Here is a 20,963-nt window from a genome sequence, read left to right on the forward strand (position 1 = left end):
TAATCCTCTCAGAGCTGTAGGGATAGGTAGTAATATTCCTATTTTTCATGGCAGGTAATGGATGCACAGAGAGATTAAATAAAGTTCCCATTCAGTAAGTGGCAGAACCAAGACTTAGAACCAGGCAGTTTTTCACAGCTACCCTCTGCTGTTGCCAGGTGGACATCCAGTGGAGAAGTTGCTTAGGCACCTGGACGGGTGAGCCTGGGCTCAGGGGAGAGCTGGAGGCTGGAGATATGCATTTGAATTCATTTGGAATACAAAATTCACACTAGAATTGTGCTCTATTCCTAAGGCTGCTATATCAAAATGCCACAGACTTGGCTGCTTAAAATAACAGAAATGTATCCTATCACGATTCTGGAGGCTGCTGCTGCTGCTGCTAAGTCACTTCAGTCGTGTCCGACTCTGTGCGACCCCACAGATGGCAGCCCATCAGGCTCCCCCGTCCCTGGGATTCTCCAGGCAAGAACACTGGAGTGGGTTGCCATTTCCTTCTCCAATGCATGAAAGTGAAAAGTGAAAGGGAAGTCGCTCAGTCGTGTCCTACGCTTCCCGACCCCATGGACTGCAGCCTACCAGGCTCCTCTGTCCATGGGATTTTCCAGGCAAGAGTACTGGAGTGGGTTGCCATTGCCTTCTCCTTCTGGAGGCTAGAAGTCCGAAATCAAGGTGTAAGCTAGGTCATGCTCCCTCCAAGACTCTAGATGGAATCCTTAATTGCCTCTTCTTAGCCTCTGGTGGTGGCTGGCAATCCTCAGAATATTGCCCATTGCCAGGCTAAGGATGGAGCCTGGCCTCCTGAACCATGCACCAGCAGGTGAATTACAGCTCACCATGGACTATAGCTGCATCAGGCATTCTCCTGGGGTGTGTATCTTAATATCCTCTTCCATCTTCTTGTAAGGTCACGGGTTATAATAGATGAAGGGATTGCCTTGCTCAGCACGACCTCGTCTTGACTAATGACATCTGCCACAATCCTATTTCCAAGTAAGGTTACATTCTGGGATATCAGGGGTTAGGACTTCCACGTACATTTTGGGGGAACGCTATTCAACCCATAACAGGAATTTGCAGGGTATAGGTGGTAATTCAAGCCATGAGACTACAAGAGACCACTTTATTAGTTCCTCAGGAGTGAGAAGAAAGATCAAAGACCTAGCTTGAGGAAGGCCACCCTGTAGAGTTGAGGGGATGAGGAGAAATCAGCAAAAAGGAGTCTGGAGAAGGAGCAGCAAGTGAGGTGGGAGGCAAAATGGGAGTACGTGGTATCCTGAAGCCAGAGGAAGAAAGTGTACAAGGAGGAGGGAGGAAGAGCTAGGCCAATGTAGTCGATAGATCAAGAGAGAGGAGGATGGGAAAATGGCCATCTGATTTGACAATTCAGAGGTCAAACCTTAAACAGCACCCTCTCAGTGGAGTGGAGAACATAAAAACCTGATTGGTGTGTGCTCATGTGGAAATGGAAGGAGAGCACTCGGGGACATCAAGGATAGAAAATTCCATTTACATGCACACAGCCTGTTTCTCAACTCTAGCATGGAAGAGCCACGAGAGCAAGGACTCTGGAGTACCCTATTCATGTCTATATCCCAGTGCTGACCACACTGTATTTAAACCATGTCAAATATTGTATTAATCAGTATCTCCTTCAAATGCAGGAACCCATCATTTTCCAATTTGGTCATACGAACAGAGTAGAGAGAAATGATAAGGCTGAACTAGACTTCTCTGGTTCCTTCTAGTTCTAAATTTCTATGATTGCATGACTTGTTCTATCAACCCCCCTTGGAGTAATGTAGGGCATTTAATGAGTTATTATTGTCTATTTGTTTTAGTAAGCTGTTAAATGAAATGGCTGGAATAAGTGTTCCATTCATAAACTTAGCACGTTTTTGCTGATTGCTTACTATGTGTTAGGTGCTATATATATTGTCCCATTTAATGATGTGAGAGGGGAGTTGGTGATGGACAGGGAAGCCAGGCATGCTGCAGTCCATGGGGTCTCAAAGAGTCAGACACAACTGAGCGACTGAACTGAACTGAGAGGGTCTAGGCTGGGGTGGAGTGGTCAGAAGAGGTGTGGAGGCCTCCCACTAGGAACACTCTGGAGATTCAGGGCGCTCTGATGTGGCTGGTGCTATGGTGGTTGCCACTGAGGCGGGAAGAGGCCCTGAGTGGCTGCGTGCAGGGGTCTGTAGAGTTGCAGCTGCGTGGAACACAGAGCAAGCATTCACCAAGGCATAAGCAACCTCTATCTGCTGCACCACTGAGCACCCCAGGGCACCACACAGAACAGCTGTTCCGGCAGTGGGAGGAGGGGAAGATGTGAGTCCGCCCAGCTACAGGGCAAACACCCAATTTTACACCACATTCAGGCAGGAGGCTTTTGCTGCTGCAAACAGCACCTTTGGGTTTTGCTGCATGACCTATTTTGATTCAAAGAAGGATCTAGGAAGCAGGTAGCATTTAGCAGTTGCATTCTAAGGTGAACCGAGGACAGCTCAGACCTGTGGGAGAGGGGCAGAGAGCCAGGATGAGAATCTAGAGGTTCTAACTCCAAGGGTTTGGCCCAGGAATAATGAAAGAACTGGGTTCTGTCGCTTGTTCCTGGGTTAAATAATCTTCATTTGTTCATGGCCTTCTCCCAATCCTTTCTGAAACAAGGTACCTCAGTTTCCTCATCTGTAAAACAGAAAGAAAAATGCCCTCATGGGGTTCGTCGCACGAGATAGAAGGTGTAATGGCCATGAACTTGCTCGGTAACAAATTGCTCTGCAGATATTTACAACAGTTATAAAGCACCAGGCCAGGCTTCCTCTTGCAATTATAGATTAGGATCTCCTACCAGTCTGACTTGGCCCCCTTGTTCCACTTTCCACTCATCTTCTCCGTCCTTCCCCCTCTAATAAAGAGAGGAAGTAAGAGATGAGGAAAGCACGTGCATCTAACGCCCAGGTGAAGCGTGGCTCTGGGTAACCCCCAGGCTTCGCTGTCCAAGGAAAGCGGAGCGCGGTCCCCTGCATCTAGTTCCATCACTTCATGGCAAAGAGATGGGGAAACAATGGAAACAGTGACAGACTTTATTTTGGGGGGCTCCAAAATCACTCCAGATAGTGACTGCAGCCAGAAAATTAAAAGACGCTTGCTCCTAGGACAAAAAGTTATGACCAACCTGCTTTATTAAAAAGCAGAGACATTACTTTGCCAACAAAGGTTCATCTAGTCAAAGTTATAGTTTTTCCAGTAGTCGTGTACGGATGTGAGAGTTGGATTATAAAGAAAGCTAAGAGCCGAAGAATTGATGCTTTTGAACCGTGGTGCTGGAGAAGACTCTTGAGAGTCCCTTGGACTGCAAGGAGATCCAACCAGTCCATCCTAAAGGAAATCAGTCCTGAATATTCATTGGAAGGACTGATGTTGAAGCTGAAACTCCAATACTTTGGCCACCTGATGCGAAGAGCTGACTCATTGGAAAAGACCCTGAAGCTGGGAGAGATTGAAGGCAGGAGGAGAAGGGACGACAGAGGATGAGATGGTTGGATGGCATCACCAACTCAATGGACATGAGTTTGGGTAAACTCTGGGAGCTGGTGATGGACAGGGAGGCCTGGCGTGCTGCGGTCGATGGGGTCGCAAAGAGTCGGACACGACTGAGCGACTGAATGGAACCGTCCCCCGCCCAGAACTACATTTTCCAGCAGGCCTTTTGCTGCCCCGGCGCCGTGGGGCGCGAGGCGCATGCGCTGAGTGCGGCCCCCGCCTTGGTCCCGAAGCAGCTCCTCCCTCCGAACAGGTTTCGCGTCGCCGCCGAGAGCCGGCGGATCTCGGGGCTGCGGCGGCCGTTCTCGGGGAGCTGCCTCTCGCGAACTCGAGCGGGCTCAGGTGTGCCTTAGCTCCGGTCAAGGCCATGATCCGCCAGGAGCTCTCCACATCCTACCAAGAGGTACACGCACGGCAGTGGCCGGGAGGGTGCTACAGCACAGTTTGCCGCGATGCGGAGCGGGTCTCGGGGGTCCGGGCGTTTTCTGGGGTGCCCGGGGTAGGGGGCGTCCGGGTGGGCAGAGCGCGCCTCCGAGGAGCGGTCGGGGGAGGGGTCCCCCCGCGTGCCGAGCTGCGGCGGAGCAGGAAGGAAGCGGAGCGCGGAGCCTCCTCCGGACGCGGCCGTGGCTGGGCCGAAGGATGGAGCCCCGGGGCCCCGGAGCCGCGACCCGTAACCAGCCGGTGACTGATTAAAAGCCTCGTCCGGACCCGGGCGGCAGCGCGGCCGGCCGGGCAGCACCCCGGGTCGCCTCGAGGACCGTGGGGTTCTTTGCAACAAGTGGAAGCACCCGCGCCCTTCTTTCTCCCCGGCCGGAGTAGAGGCGCGCTGGGCGGCAGCCCACCTCCACGCCCAGGGCCTCGTGGCCCCTCAGCTGCTAGCGGTAGCGATTATCACAGCCCGTCTGGATGGCTAGCAAGCTTTGAAAGTGTGCTTTCTCCCACAGAGCTGCTTCTCGCTCCGCTCCGTTTCTCTCCCGTTTCACCTCCTCCCACGACTGTAACTCTCACTTTCCAGTTCTTTGTCTCTTTTCTTGCCTGTCCTGAGCTACCGACGAGCGGTTCCAGCTCTTTCCCCCAGACCAGCTTCTCCTCCTGACTCCAGCTCTCCTGTTCCTCCTCGAGGGTCCCAAACCCTGGTCATCTCCGGTGCTCTCCCCTCCCCTGTGCCCCTCACCGTGCCCCCCTCTCTTGGCAAGTTCAGGCAGCTTACATCCTCAGGTTTGAGTCCCTAATTCTGCCCTGATCACCTCTCCCTGTTTGGTGTCTCCCATGCTGTGCACATTTGTTCAGGGTCCTACCTTGATCCTGGGCTTCCCTTGTGGCTCAACTGGTAAAGAATTCGCCTGCAATGTGGGAGACCTGGGTTCGATCCCTGGGTTGGGAAGATGCCCTGGGGGAGGGAACGACTACTCACTCCAGTATTCTGGCCTGGAGAATTCCATGGACTGTATGTATGGTCCGTGGGGTCACAAAGAGTCGAACACGACTGAGCGACTTTCACTTCACTACCCTGATTCCAGAGCATCCCTTTATACATACACCTGATGCTGCCACTGGTCTGCCCAGAACAGTCCAGACTTCTTAGCAAGCTCTGACAGCCCTGCAGCCGTATCCCGTCATCTCCTCACCCACCTAGATTCTGACCACACTGGAAACACCATTTCAAAATGTGCCCCTGCTATGCTTGTGCTCACACTGCTTCTTCAAGTCCTTTGGTTAAAATTTCCTTATTTTACAAGGAGGGATCTCAAATCTCACGTGCTCCATGAGGTCTGACTTTCCAGGCTAGTCTGAAGTTTCTATCAGTCTCTCTCATTTGAGCGGCTGCTGCCTTGAGCAATACTGATCAATACTCATGTACATTTCACCCTTTGTAAATGATACTGTGTGGAGTCTGTAAAGCAGATGGCTTCGCCCTATAGTAGAAAGGGAAGTCAAGTTGACAACAGATGATATATTTACCTGAGGTTTGCCATTTTTTAATGCAGGATCCGAGCTAGAATCTGACTTTGGGACAAATTTCTGTGTTTCTCCTACCATTTCCTTTATCCCAAAGGAGCCTGTTGGATTTTAGCCAGTGCTTGGGATTTTGTGGCCCCTAGATTCTGTACCCACGGCAGTGGAGGAATCCTGGGGAATAAGTTGTGTCTTTTCCTGACTCTGCAAGTTTTCAGGTTTATAGGGAATAGAGCATAATGGATAAATACCACGACTTTAAATTTTTTTTGATTTCTTTATTTTTGGCTCTGCCGGGTCGTTGCTATGCGGGCTTTCCTAGTTGCGGTGAGTGGGGGCTACTGTTCGTTGCAGTACACAGGCTTCTCATTGCAGGGGCCTCTCGTTGCCGAGCGCAGGCTCTAGGCCGTGTAGGCTCAGTGGTTGCGGTTCCTGGGCTCTAGAGCACAGGCTCAGCAGTTGTGCACGGGCTTAGTTGTTCCTTGGCATGTGGAATCTTCTCCAACCAGGGGTTGTACCCGTGCGTTGGCACCACCCACTGAGCCACCAGGGAATCCCCAAATACTAGGACTTTTAAGGCAAAAAGCCTGAGTTCCTCCTATCCTTGCCTTGCCTCCTGCTGTTTGTGTGACTTTTGTCAAGTCACTTCTCTGAGCCTCCAGTTCATCTGTAAAATGAAGGTAGTCCTTATCTCATGGGGCTGTGAGGATTAGCTGAGTTGGTATGTAGGGTGCTTAGCTCAGTGCCTGGCAGTAGTGGCCCCTCAGTGAATGCTAGTTGTTATTAACAGGATGTGGGCAGCTCCTGCTTCTGGGAAGCACTGGGGTCCTGGTTTACAGGACCCTGTCGCTCATCATCCGCACGTAAACTCTACCATCCTCGTCTCAAGCAGGGCTCCTAACACGTTTGCTAAAACATAGGCAGTTATCCTGCTTGCAGGGTCAAGGCCAAGGGTGGATTCAGTTTCCGTTTCCCCATGGTGGAAGACACTGGAAGGACCCCTCCCCTGAGCTTCCTCAGTGGCCCATTCTGAAGGTCCTGTCTCTCACCTTCAGAAGAAGGAGGCCTCCTGACTCTTTCTTGCAGGCGTCATGCTGGGGAACTTGGCCAGGGCTGGGCAAGGAGGTGGGTTTATTATGGCTTCAGGTAGTCAGGAGGGGAGCTGGGTTAGGAGCCTGCTAGGGTTATAGGCTGAACCGTTGTGAAGCTTGGATCTGAGAGTGCTGGGCCTTTCCAGGACTTGTACCTCCCTTTTCCTTTGGCCAGCGAGAGCCCTGGGGCTCTCTTGGTCTGTGTTCCCACTGGGGGCCTGGGTCTCGTGGTACCTTCTTTAAGCTTCTAGCCCTCTTTCACGTATTGGTTTTCCTTTTCTTTTGGGCTTGGAAGGCTTTAAACTAGAAGTTTTCCCTGATTCTAAAAGGGCAGGTGTGGAGGAGATGGAAGAGTATTAGGTACGTAAGAGCTTTATTTTAGCTCAAGTCTCCTAGAGATGAATTTTTAATGAAAATGTCTTGAGGGACTTCCCTGGTGGTCCAGAGGTTAAGAATCCACGTGCCAATGCAGGAGACACAGGTTCGATCCTTGGTCTGGGAGGATCCCGCATGCCATGGAGCAGCTTAGCCCGCGCACTGTGACTGCTGAGCCAGTGTGCCTGGAGCCTGTGATCTGGAACAAGAAAAGCCGCTGCCATGAGAAGCCCAGGCACCACCAGAGAGTAGCCCCACTTGTTTCAACTAGAGAAAAAGCCTGAGCAGCAGGGAAGTCCCAGCGCAGCCAGAAATAAAGAAAGAAGTAAAATTATTTTTGAAAAAATGAGAAAAATATTAAAAAAAAAAGAAAAAATCTTGAGACCTAGAGTGTTGACACTGGGAACCTAAGAAAATACTGGGACAATCTATCCCTGCCCCTACCCTTCCAGTCCAGGGGATTGCTGGCTGCTACCTGGAGTGAGACACTCTGGTCTTGCTGTTTCTTGCTCTTCTCCTTAATACTGTGGAACCTTGTCAGTTATCACTGTATCATTGTCCCCATTTGACAGGTGAGAACACTGAGGAAGTGAGGTGGAGGTTACCTGCATTAGGCTGCTAATTAGCACCTGTCTCTGGGGTGGCCTGCCCTCCCCACTTTGTTCTGCATTTGCAGCCTGAGTTGGTGGACTTTAGCTCTGATGCTGACTTCACTGTTCCATCCTCTGCCTCAGCAGACGCTAAGCTTGCATTTCCTCCTCTTCCGGAAAGTGATTAAGAGCGTGGGTTTTGGAACTAGACTAACTTGGATTTGGCTCCTGTCTCTGTGGCCATGGAAAGTCTTGTGAGTTGAATTGTGTTCCCTGAAAAGATACATTGACGTCCTCACCCCCAGCACCTCAGAGAATAACCTTATTTGGAAAGAGGGTTATTGCAGATGTACTTAGTTAAGACGAGGTTGTACTGGAGAAAGGCCCTAAATCAGCCTGCTTGGTGTTCTTATTAGAAGGATGACTGTGTGGAGACACAGACTCCATGTAAAGATGGAGACAGTTTGGAGAGTGAGTGCGTCTAAAAGCCAAGGAGCACGAGGAATTGCTGGCATTACCTGGAGCTAGAAGAGAGGCATGGAAGAGGTTCTCCGTCACAGCCTTCAGAAGGAACCAGCCTTGCCGTCACCTTGACTTCAGCTTGCTAGCCTCCATAACTATGAGGGGATAAATTCCTGTTGTTTTCAGCCAGCTAGTTTGTGGTGCTTTGTTATGGTAGCCCTGGAAGACTAACATATAAGAAGTTATTTGAAATTCCTGAACTTGGTTGTGTTCATCTGTAGAGCAGGTATAACATACCCTGCATCATGGGCTTCCCTGGTGGCATTAGTGGTAAAGAGCGCACCTGCCCCGTTCAGGAGACGTAAAGAGACACGGTTCTATTCCTGGGTATTCAGGAGACGTAAAGAGACATGGTTCGATCCCTGGGTTGGGAAGGTCCCCTAGCGGAGGGCCTGGCAACCTACTGCAGTATTCTTGCCTGGCAAATCCCATGGACAGAGGAGCTCGTCCATGGGGTTGCAAAGAGTCAGACAGGACTGAAGCGACTTCACGTGCACGCATGCACATACCCTGCAATGTATGATTTTTTTTTGGGGGGGGGTGATAATTAAGTGAGAAGCAGCCTCTGCTTTCTTATTTTAGTCTAGAAAGGCAAAACTGATGTAGCTGACTTCTTTGTGCTCTTTGTTCCTCCCTTTAGCTGAGTGAGGAGTTGGATCAGGTGGTTGAGAACTCAGAGCAGGCGGACGAGCGGGACAAGGAGACGGTCAAGGTCCAGGGTCCGGGGATCTTACCAGGTGAGTGGATTCAGCGCTGGGGGCGGACGTGACTGGTGCTGAGCCTTTGCTGCCACTGCAGGCCCCAGTCCAGCCGGACACCTGTGTCAGAGGGGTAGCCCTGCCCGTGTTGGATTTCCAGTGTCACCGTCATTTTGCGGCCATACATATTGGATGCAACGGCAGGGACTTTGCATCTCTGCTTTTCTGTTTCTTTTTCCCTGGGAAGCTGTCAGCAGTTGAGCCTCTGATACCTGGGTCACTTCCCAGGGCCCTCTGGGAGATTATCTGATAGGCTCACATCTCCGACAAGAGGCCTCTCCAGTTTCGTTGCCCAGCTAGCTGGTCCCATCAGTAAGGTGGCATCCTGCAGAGCCTGGCAGTGACAGCGTCTGGTACCTCCACCACCTCTTCCTCCTGCCTACACTCTGCTCCCTTAGCTTCCATAATGTGACACTGTACTTCTCAGACCACTCCTTGCAGCCTCTTTTGCAGTCACCCTCCCGCTCTTGGGTGTTAAATATTTGTCAGAGGCCCCCTTCTCTCAGTCTCTGGTGGGTGGCCTTGCCCAGGCCCCCTCCCCTGCTTCAGTCACTGTTTGCACACATGTGTCTGCCGTGGTTTTATCTCTGGCCCAGAGGTGCCTTTTTACATATGCTGTGTACCCTGATTCCCAGGTGATGGGTCTGCCTGGATGTCCTAAAGTTCCCCCGAACTCCACATGTCCAAAATTGACCTCATGGTTTCCCCACTGCCAGCGTGACCCTCTCCCAGCGTTTCCTGTTTCCAGGAACAATGCCATCACCACCCAGTTGGACCCAAGAGTCATTCTTTTCTCCTTCCTTACCCTCTTCCCCGTTTTCACAGCCCCTTGACCCTGCTGGCGTTTTTCTTCAGGCCTCACTCCGGGCTTTTTTGTTGTTTTATTCCTCTGCCTGGAGTTCTCTTCTGTCTGTTGTTTAGTAATGCATAATCATCTTTCAGCTGTCAGCTCACTCTTTCTTTTTCCTGCAAAGCCTTGTCTGACTGCCTGGCTAGATCATGGCCACTGTCACTGGTAACCTCTGCGTCTCTGGCTTGCAGCTGTGGCTGATGGAATGGTGTAAGAGTTTGCCTGACTGTTGGTTAATGTCTGTGTAGTCTACTAGACTATAAACCCCACCAAGGTAGAGACCAGTCCCTTTTGCTTCCCCACTCAGCCCTGGCCGTGCAATAAGGATTTGTCGAATGAATGCCTGAGTGAGTGAGTGAGTAGAGTCCTGCCTGACTCCAGCTTCTTGGGTGGATTGAGGGAGGTGGGGTTCTGCTCCTTTGGACTCCAGTATTTGGAGGGGTGGGGATGGGATCGGAAATTCTGTGATTGTGCCTAATCCTTAGAGAAGACTTTGTAGAAGGAAGGAGGCAGGAAGGGCGGCTAACATTTACTGACTGCTTCCCCTGGGCCAGGCTCTGTCATCCCCATGGCCCATCTAATTCTCATGACAGCCCTGTGAGGCGGTCATCCTCTTGATTCCACTTGAGGCCCTAAGGCTCAGGGAGATTAAGTGCATTATGGGAGAATCTTGAAGCTGGCCTGCAGACTGACTGCATCAGGCTCTGTCTGACCCCAGATGCTTTCTACTGCACCTGTGATTTTTTTAAAAAATAACTTACGCATCCTTCTATTAAATTCCAATATGCTAAAGGTTGTGGCAGGACTGCGCCGACTCTGACTCTGGACATTGCCTCCGAGGGAGACAATGCCCTGAGGTCCTAGGGAGAAGGTTTTGAAAGCCTTGTGTATTCGTTTCTATCTTTTATGTAACAAATTACCACAAACTTAGTGACGTAAAACAGCTCAGATTTATTATCTGACAGTCCTGGAGGTCAGAAGTCCAAAATGAGTCTCCCTGGGCTAAAGTTAAAGTGTCAGCAGGCCTCAATTCCTTTCTGGAGGCTCCAGAGAAGAATCTATTTTAGTGCCTTTTCCAGCGTCTCAAGGCTGCCTGCCTTTCTCAGCTCATGTCCCTTCTTCCACCTTCAGGTCTTTCTCAGATCTGCTCGTTCTGACACTGACTTCTGCCTCCCTCTTCCATGTTTAAAGAGCCCTTGTGATTATACTGGGCCCATCCAGGTAATCCAGAATCATTTCCGTGTTGTTGTCTTTTTTTAATTAGTTATCTATGTATTTTTTGGTTGTGCTGGGTGTTCGTTGCTGCATGTGGACTTTGTCTAGTTGTGGCAGTAGGGGCTACTCTTTGTTGCACTGGCAGGCTTAGGCTTCTCTGCGGTGGCTTCTCTTGTTTTTGAGCACAGGCTTTAGGTGCATGAGCTTTCGTAGTTGGCGGCTTGCGGGCCCCAGAGCACATGGGCTTCAGTAGTTGTGGCGCACAGGCTTGCGGGTTCTTCCTGGACCAGGGATTGAACCCATTTCCCCTGCATTGGCAGGTGGACTCAGCCCCTGAATGGAAAGTCCCATTTCCCCGTTTTAAGGTCAGATAATCAGCAACTATAAGCCCATCTTTGCCCTGTAACTTGACATAATTATAGGTTCGAGCTTGAGGACGTGGACACCTGTGGTGGGTCATTATTTTGCCTGCTGCACCCTGCACGGCCCTCTTGTCCCGAGGCAGAAGAGGATGGATGGAGGCAGCAGGAAGAGAATGGAGGCCAGGCTTGGAAAGACGAAGTTTCCTGTTGTGCTTCCTTTCAGAGATAAATGCCAGGCAAATGAGGACATGGCCATGATGACCTTCAACCTTAGCAGCCTCTCTTTCTGCCTCAGATTCCTGGGGCCTCAAAGCCTGAGATGAGTCAGAGCAGGAAGCCAGCCACCAGGTAGAGTGGATTTTGGGTAGTCCATTGGCCAGCAAGAGCCTTCCCTGATTTTGGGAAACTCGGCTGGATATGTGTCCTGTTTAGACTGTAGACAGTCCGGTGCTCAGAAGTCCCTTCAGCCGGTCTCAGTAGTGACTTTGACGATGTGGGGTACAACTTTCCGAGCTCATGGCGTGCCTCTGAGTCCCCTCACGGTAATAAAACTAATGGTACTGATGACAACAGCCACGCTGGCTAGGTGCTTTCCTGTGCCAGGCCTGGGTGGGGCTTTCTATATAGACTTTATCACTACTTTATAATCCTCCTAGCCACTTTCTGAGGGAGATGTTTAGTCCTAGTTGATAGACAAACCAGGGGCACAAAGGAGTACTGTGCTCCGACTGAATGAATGACGGGGCTCCCAATGAACCCAGGCCTGTCTCTCTGAATGTATTCTGACTCTGGCTCAGTTGTTCCTGGATGAGGGGCTTTCTTGTCCCAAACGCCTGCCTGACATCTGCCAGAGTCACTCACGGACTCCTTCATCTTTGCGCCAAATGCCAAAACCACAAAGAAGGGGAGTGAGACATGGCCTGCTTCCAAGAGCTCAGGCCATGTGGAGAGAGAAGGCAGGTTACCCCAAGAACGTAACCCTCCTTCTACAGAGCCTGCCCTGAACAACCGGATGGGGTCTGTTTCTCCCTGTTGCCTGCTTTCCTGGCGTTCATTACTGTTCTTCTGTAGCATGTAGCACAGCTGAGAGGGCGCATTTACTGACTAATTCTTCAGTTGCATCAGCCCCTTGGGCCTGCCCCGGAGTTCTGGGAGGCATGAAGGCTTGTCCCCTCTACTCTCACTGTAATTCCAGTGCTTAGTAGCCTGGCCCTCTCTAGGAGCCCCATGTATATCGGTGCTCTGGGAGAGGGAGGTGGGGATTTAGAGCAGGAAAGCATCGTATCTAAGCCAACTTGAATGGATGAGTGAACGAAGGCCAAAGAAATGCTAGAGACAGGGGCTTCAGGAATTAATGAGCATGGGCTAGTTGCTGAAGGAAGTGGGATTAATCCAAGGGTGATGTATGGGTGGAAAAGAAGGGCTGGCCGGGGAGGAGGGGTGGCATGTGCAAGCACATAGCGGTGGAAATGAAAATAGGGCATTTCAGAATCAGTGGGAAGCACAGTGGTTGGACAGGGTTGATGAGAGAAGCAGAGGGAGGTGAGGTAGGAAAGCCTGGCTGGGTCAGACTGGGGCTGGGGTTTCAGCATTGGTGGTTTGGGCTTTCTCTAGGGAGCAGCAGTATTTAAAGGAATTAGAACAGAACAGTAAGGAATGAAGCGGGCATTTAAGGAAGGTGAGTGTGGCAGGGTGTGGGGCTGGATTAAGTTGAAGCAAGCCAACTGTGGAAAATTCTTAAGGAAATGGGAATACCAGACCACATTACCTGCCTCCTGAGAAATCTGTATGCAGGTCAAGAAGCAACAGTTAGAACTGGACATGGATCAACAGTCTGGCTCAAAATCGGGAAAGGAGTCCAACAAGGCTGTAAATTGTCGCCCTCCTTATTTAACTTGTATGCAGAGTATATCATGTGAAATGCTGGGCTAGACGAAGCACAGCTGGAATCAAGATTGCCGGGAGAAATATCAATAACCTCAGATATGCAAATGACACCACCCTTATGGCAGAAAGCAAAGAGGAACTAAAGAGCCTCTTGATGAAAGTGAAAGAGGAGAGTGAAAAAGTCGGCTTAAAACTCAACATTCAGAAAATGAAGATCATGGCATCTGGTCCCATCACTTTATGGCAAATAGATGGGGAAACAGTGGAAACAGTGTCAGACTTTATTTTGGGGGACTCCAAAATCACTGCAGATGGTGACTGCAGCCATGAAAGCTTGCTTCTTGGAGGAAAAGTTATGACCAACCTAGACAGCATATTAAAAAGCAAGACATTACTTTGCCAACAAAGGTCCGTCTAGTCAAAGCTATGGTTTTTCCAGTAGTCATCTATGGATGTGAGAGTTGGACTATAAAGAAAGCTGAGCGCCAGAGAATTGATGTTTTTGTACTGTGGCGTTGAAGAAGACTCTTAAGAGTCACTTAGGCCTCAAGGATATCAAACCAGTCAATCCTAAAGGAAATCAGTCCTTGAATATTCATTGGAAAGACTGATGCTGAAGCTGAAACTCCAATACTTTGGCCACCTGATGTGAAGAACTGACTCCTTGGAAAAGAGCCTGATGCTGGGAAAGATCGAAGGCAGGAGGAGAAGGGGACAACAGAGGGTGAGATGGTTGGATGGCATCACTGACTCAATGGACATGAGTTTGAGCAAGCTGAGGGAGTTGATGATGGATAGGGAAGCCTGGCGTGCTGCAGTCCATGGGGTCAGACAGGACTGAACAGCTGAACTGAACTGAAGGCAGCTGTGCCATGTCAGAGGCTGGAGGCTGATATGATAGGCTGCTTTGATGTGGGGGAGGGAGAAGCAAGAATCAAAGAAGATTCTGAGGTTTGAAGCCAGGTGAGGAGGAGAATAACATACAGAGATACAGTCCAGAGGAGCAAGTGGCTGGACGAGAAGACGAGCTTCAGTGGGTGTGGTGTCTGGTGGAGTTGGCCCAGAGGCAGTGAGAGCTACAGGCTTGACAGGAGAGAGGTGAGGACTGGACCCAGAGCGGGAGGGTTAGGGGCCTGGAAGAAAGCCAGGACACAGAATGTGGAATAAGCAGGGAAGAGCCATGAGCACGAGAAGGGTCCTCACTTGGAGGCCAGAAGAGGAGGTGGGCTGGAGCTCGGGGTAGCAAGACAGGAAGACAGTACAGGGATGCTGAGTGTTTGGCAGCCGAGGTTCGAGTTAAGCACCTGGCGTTCAGGATTGTATTCCCAGTGTTAGTCTCTGAGGGAAGTAATTCCATGCCATAATGTGGTTAAAGCCTCAGTCTGTTCATTTCCTCTCTAGCAGGGGAAGCACAACCACTTATTATTCTTTTCAAAGGAAAAGATGAGACAGGACGTGCTAATTGAATAAACAGTTTATGTATTAGGGATGTAATCAAACTGAGAACATTTGGTTAGTTAGTTCTCCACAGAAACAACTGTATATTAATAGAACAGACAAAGATAAGCAACCAAAGAAAAAATAAGGTAAATTGAACCTCATCAAAATGAAAAACTTGCACATCAAATGATATTATCACGAAAGTGAAAAGGTAGCCCACAGGATGGGAGAAATTTTCAAATCATATATCTGATAAAGGACTTGTATTTAGCAATTATAAAAAACTCTTATAACTCAGTGATAAAAGATACCCTAATTAAAAGTGGACAAAGAATGTGAATAATGTTTCTCTAAAGAAGGTATACAAAGGACAGATAAACACATGAATAGATGCTCAACATTGTTAGTCTTTAGGGAAATGCAAATCTAAACCACAGTGAGGTGTAATCTCATACCTACCAGGATGACTACAATCAAAAAGACGATGATAAGCAAGCTTTGGTGAGGATGTAGATAAATTAGAAACCCCAGACGTTGCTGATGAAAATGTATTAATAAAATGGTGCAGCTACTGTGGAAAATAGTCCGGCAGTTCCTCAAAAGGTTTAAATATAGAGTTAGCATATGACCCAGTGGTTCCACTCTTAGCTATATATCCAAGGGAAATGAAAACTGTATGTCCACACAAAAACTTGTAATGAATGTTTATAGCAGGATCATAATAGACAAAAAGTAGAAACAACACAAATGTCCATCCACTGAAGAATGGATAAATAAAATGCTGTGTTCACACAATGGAATATTATTATGCAATAAATAGGAATGAAGAACTGATACATATTACGACATGGATGAATCTTCAAAACGTTCTGTCATGTGAAGGAAGTCAGACACAAAAGGTCACATATAGTATGATTCCACTTATGAGACTTGCCTGGAATAGGTAAGTCCATAGCAACAGAAAGTAGACTGTTGGTTGCCAGGGACTAAGATAAAGATGGAGTGACTGCTAATGGGTATAGAGTTTCTTTTTGGGTAATGACAATGTTCTGTAATTAGATAGTGGTTGTGACTGTACACTTTGTGAATATTTTAAAAACTACTAAATATATTCACTTTTAAAGGTCCATTTTATGGATATAAATTATATCTAAAAAAAAAAACAAAATGAAATTAAAACAACAAACCCGTCACATCACTAAAAAGAAGAAAAGGATAAACCAAGAATTCATTTCTTCTTTGCAATCTGAATGCATCTTAGCCCAGTGCTGTCTGCAAGGTAGAGTTTTGCAGGGTTATGGTAGTCAGCCAGTTTCCTTTCCTGTGAATAAAGGTCTCAACGATGTTTTCAGAAATTGAGTTGTTCATCACACATCTTCTTAATGGACTGACTTACCAATACATTCTGAGACACGTTTGGTTTTTGAAACAGTTCTGTTATGGGTTTTACAAAACTCATAAATTACTTTTCTCAAGAAAGTCCTGTGCATTCCTTTTGTCTTTCTACTACTGTGAGTTTGCATATATATAAAGGATGTATGGGCTTCCCAGGTGGTGCTAGAGGTAAAGAACCCACCTGCCAATGCAGGAGACCTAAGAGGCGTGGGTTCACTCCCTGGGTCAGGAAGATCCTGTGGAGGAGGGCATGGCAACCCACTCCAGTATTCTTGCCTGGAGGAGCCAGGCAGGCTACAGTCCATAGCATCACAAAGAATTGGGCCTGACTGAAGCGACTTAGCACCGACACACGTACTTTTGAAAAGCATTCATCCAACTTGCCACAGAATAGCCAGTGTTTGGTTTTTCTGACTGAAGAGTACACGGGACATTTTATCAAATATCTAGCACCTTTTTAAAAATAATGGTAAAATGTAACAGTGTCTACTTTTAGCATTCAGTGAGTTCAGTCACTCAGTTGTGTCCGACTCTTTGTAACCCCATGGACTGGAGCACACCAAGCTTCCCTGTCCATCACCAACTCCGAGAGCTTGCTCAGACTCTTGTCCATTGAGTTGGTGATGCCATCCAACCACCTCATGCTCTGTCATCCCCTTCTCCTGCCTTCAATCTTTCCCAGCATCAGGCTCTTTTCTAATGAGTCAGCTCTTCACATCAGGTGGCCAAAGTATTGGAGCTTCAGCATCAGTCCTTCCAATGAATATTCAGGACTGATTTCCTTTAGGATGGACTGGTTTGATCTCCTTGCAGTTCAAGGGACTCTCAAGAGTCTTCTCCAAGACCACAGTTTAGAAGCATCAGTTGTTCAGCTCTCAGCTTTCTTTATGGTCCAACTCTCACATCCATGAAAATAGCTTTGACTATGCGGAACTTTGCTGGCAAAGTAACATCTCTGCTTTTGAATATGCTGTATAGGTTGGTTATAACTTTTCTTCCAAGGAGCAAACGTCTTTTAATTTCATAGCTGCAGTCACCATCTGCGGCGATTTTGGAGCCCAAGAAAATAGTCTGTCACTGTTTGCATTGTTTCCCCATCTGTTTGCCATGAAGTGATGAGATTGGATGCTATCATCTTAGTTTTTTGAATGTTGAGTTTTAAGCCAGCTTTTTCACTCTTCTCTTTCACTTTCATCAAGATTGACTTCATCACTTTTACTTTATCACTTTCATCAGGATGAACTTTAGTTCCTCTTTGCTTTCTGCCATAAGGGTGGTGTTATCTGCATATCTGAGGTTGTTGATATTTTTCCTGGCAATCTTGATTCCAGCTTGTGCTTCATCCAGCCTGGCATTTCGTATGATATGCAGAGTGACAGTATACAGCCTTGATGTACTCCTTTCCCAATTTGGAACCAGTCCTTTGTTTCATGACTGGTTCTAATTGTTGCTTCTTGACCAGCATACAGATTTCTCAGGAGGCACTGGAGTGTCACATATACCATGTGTGGATGATAAACAGTTCTATGGTTTTTTATTTACATTACATGCCAATTTGTAGATCAGTGAAAGCACTGTAAGACAGTAGGTGTTGCAAGAGGGCATCAGATGGCAGACACACTGAAACCATACTCACAGAAAACTAGTCAATCTAATCACACTAGGACCACAGCCTTGTCTAACTCAATGAAACTAAGCCATGCCCGTGGGGCAACCCAAGACGGGCGGGTCATGGTGGAGAGGTCTGACAGAATGTGGTCCACTGGAGAAGGGAATGGCAAACCACTTCAGTATTCTTGCCTTGAAAACCCCATGAACAGTATGAAAAGGCAAAATGATAGGATACTGAAAGAGGAACTCCCCAGGTCAGTAGGTGCCCAAATGCTACTGGAGATCAGTGGAGAAATAACTCCAGAAAGAATGAAGGGATGCAGCCAAAGCAAAAACAATACCCAGCTGTGGATGTGACTGGTGATAGAAGCAAGGTCCAATGCTGTAAAGAGCAATATTGCATAGGAGCCTGGAATGTCAGGTGCATGAATCAAGGCAAATTGGAAGTGGTCAAACAGGAGATGGCAAGAGTGAACGTCAACATTCTAGGAATCAGCAAACTAAAATGGACTGGAATGGGTGAATTTAACTCAGATGGCCATTATATCTACTACTGTGGGCAGGAATCCCTCAGAAGAAATGGAGTAGCCATCATGGTCAACAAAAGAGTCCAAAATGCAGTACTTGGATGCAATCTCAAAAACGACAGAATGATCTCTGTTCGTTTCCAAGGCAAACCATTCAATATCACAGTAATCCAAGCCTATGCCCCAACCAGTAACACTGAAGAAGCTGAAGTTGAATGGTTCTATGAAGACCTACAAGACCTTTTAGAACTAACACCCAAAAAAGATGTCCTTTTCATTACAGGGGACTGGAATGCAAAAGTAGGAAGTCAAGAAACACCTGGAGTAACAGGTAAATTTGGCCTTGGAATATGGAATGAAGCAGGGCAAAGACTAATAGAGTTTTGCCAAGAAGATGCACTGGTCGTAGCAAACACCCTCTTCCAACAAACAACACAAGAGAAAACTCTACACATGAACATCACCAAATGGTCAACACCGAAATCAGATTGATTATATTCTTTGCAGCCAAAGATGGAGAAGCTCTATACAGTCAGCAAAAACAAGACCAGGAGCTGACTGTGGCTCAGACCATGAACTCCTTATTGCCAAATTCAGACTTAAATTGAAGAAAGTAGGGAAAACCACTAGACCATTCAGGTATGACCTAAATCAAATCCCTTGTGATTATACAGTGGAAGTGAGAAATAGATTTATTAAGGGCCTAGATCTGATAGATAGAGTGCCTGATGAACTATGGACTGAGGTTCCTGACATTGTACAGGAGACAGGGATCAAGACCATCCCCATGGAAAAGAAATGCAAAAAAGCAAAATGGCTGTCTGGGGAGGCCTTACAAATAGCTGTGAAAAGAAGAGAAGCAAAAAGCAAAGGAGAAAAGGAAAGATATAAGCATCTGAATGCAGAGTTCCAAAGAATAGCAAGGAGAGATAAGAAAGCCTTCGTCATCGATCAATGCAAAGAAATAGAGGAAAACAACAGAATGGGAAAGACTAGAGATCTCTTCAAGAAAATTAGAGATACCAAGGGAACATTTCATGCAAAGATGGGCTCGATAAAGGACAGAAATGGTATGGACCTAACAGAAGCAGAAGATATTAAGAAGAGGTGACAAGAATACACAGAAGAACTGTACAAAAAAGATCTTCACGATGCAGATAATCACGATGGTGTGATCACTGACCTAGAGCCAGACATCCTGGAATGTGAAGTCAAGTGGGCCTTAGGAAGCATCACTACAAACAAAGCTAGTGGAGGTGATGGAATTCCAGTGGAGCTATTTCAAATCCTGAAAGATGATGGTGTGAAAGTGCTGCACTCAATATGCCAGCAAATTTGGAAAACTCAGCAGTGGCCACAGGACTGTTTTCATTCCAATCCCAAAGAAAGGCAATGCCAAAGAATGCTCAAACTACCGCACAATAGCACTCATCTCACACGCTAGTAAAGTAATGCTCAAAATTCCCCAAGCCAGGCTTCAGCAATACATGAACCGTGAACTTCCAGATGTTCAAGCTAGTTTTAGAAAAGGCAGAGGAAAATTGCCAACATCCGCTGGATCATGGAAAAAGCAAGAGAGTTCCAGAAAAACATCTATTTCTGCTTTATTGACTATGCCAAAGCCTTTGACTGTGTGGATCACAATAAACTGTGGAAAATTCTGAAAGAGATGGGAATACCAGACCACCTGACCTGCCTCTTGAGAAACCTTTACGCAGGTCAGGAAGCAACAGTTAGAACTGGACATGGAACAACAGACTGGTTCCAAATAGGAAAAGGAGTCCGTCAAGGCTGTATGTTGTCACCCTGCTTATTTAACTTCTATGCAGAGGACATCATGAGAAAGGCTGGGCTGGAAGAAGCACAAGCAGAATCAAGATTGCAGGGAGAAATATCAATAACCTCAGATATGCAGATGACACCACCCTTATGGTAGAAAGTGAAGAGGAACTCAAAAGCCTCTTGATGAAAGTGAAAGAGGAGAGTGAAAAAGTTGGCTTAAAACTCAACATTCAGAAAACGAAGATGATGGCATCTGGTCCCATCACTTCATGGAAAATAGATGGGGAAACAGTGGAAACAGTGTCAGACTTTATTTTTTGGGGCTCCAAAATTATGACTGCAGCCATGAAATTAAAACACACTCACTCCTTGGAAGGAAAGTTATGACCAACCTAGATTGCATATTGAAAAGCAGAGACATTACTTTGCCAACAAAGGTTTGTCTAGTCAAGGCTATGGTTTTTCCAGTGGTCATGTATGGATGTGAAAGTTGGACTGTGAAGAAAGCTGAGTGCCAAAGAATTGATGCTTTTGAACTGTGGTGTTGGAGAAGACTCTTGAGAGTCCCTCGGATTGCAAGGAGATCCAACCAGTCCATTCTGAAGGAGATCAGCCCTGGGATTTCTTTGGAAGGACTGATGCTAAAGCTGAAACTCCAGTACTTTGGCCACCTCATGCGAAGAGTTGACTCATTGGAAAAGACTCTGATGCTGGGAGGGATTGGGGGCAGGAGGAGAAGGGGACGACAGAGGATAAGATGGCTGGATGGCATCACTGACTCGATGGACGTGAGTCTGAGTGAACTCCGGGAGTTGGTGATGGACAGGGAGGCCTGGTGTGCTGCGATTCATGGGGTTGCAAAGAGTCGGACACGACTGAGCGACTGAACTGAACTGATCTGAAAGCCCTGTAAAGAAGTTAAATTTGGAGTCTAGGAGTCAGTATTCCAGGACCCTCATTTGTTGTCCATTGTTGACTGTGGGGCCAGCATCGCTGCACAAGGTATGGAATTGGACCAGATGGCTGTTTAGGTCCCTAACAACTCTTAGAAGATTC

At 47.6% G+C, this 20,963-nt stretch overlaps 1 protein-coding gene across 4 annotated transcripts in view; it reads left to right on the forward strand.

Annotated features, from left to right (window-relative positions):
• The first annotated feature begins 3,759 nt into the window (after window positions 1-3,759).
• Window positions 3,760-20,963, forward strand: part of PACC1 (proton activated chloride channel 1) — a 35,514-nt gene continuing 18,310 nt past the window's right edge. The window contains exons 1-4 of one of the 4 annotated variants that reach the window (XM_055583019.1): window positions 3,934-3,949; window positions 8,721-8,817; window positions 10,820-10,909; window positions 11,489-11,613. Coding sequence is in view for 2 of the 4 variants with exons in the window: in XM_055583022.1 (XP_055438997.1) it covers window positions 3,914-3,949; window positions 8,721-8,817 (133 nt within the window). In the remaining 2 variants the exon portion in view is untranslated. Of the gene's footprint in view, window positions 3,950-8,720; window positions 8,818-10,819; window positions 10,910-11,488; window positions 11,614-20,963 lie in introns of all 4 variants that reach the window. The other 3 variants (XM_055583020.1, XM_055583022.1, XM_055583021.1) reach the window with 3 other exon arrangements.

Source organism: Bubalus kerabau, chromosome 5 (assembly GCF_029407905.1).
Source record: "Bubalus kerabau isolate K-KA32 ecotype Philippines breed swamp buffalo chromosome 5, PCC_UOA_SB_1v2, whole genome shotgun sequence".
In the NCBI taxonomy this organism is placed as follows: domain Eukaryota; kingdom Metazoa; phylum Chordata; class Mammalia; order Artiodactyla; family Bovidae; genus Bubalus; species Bubalus kerabau.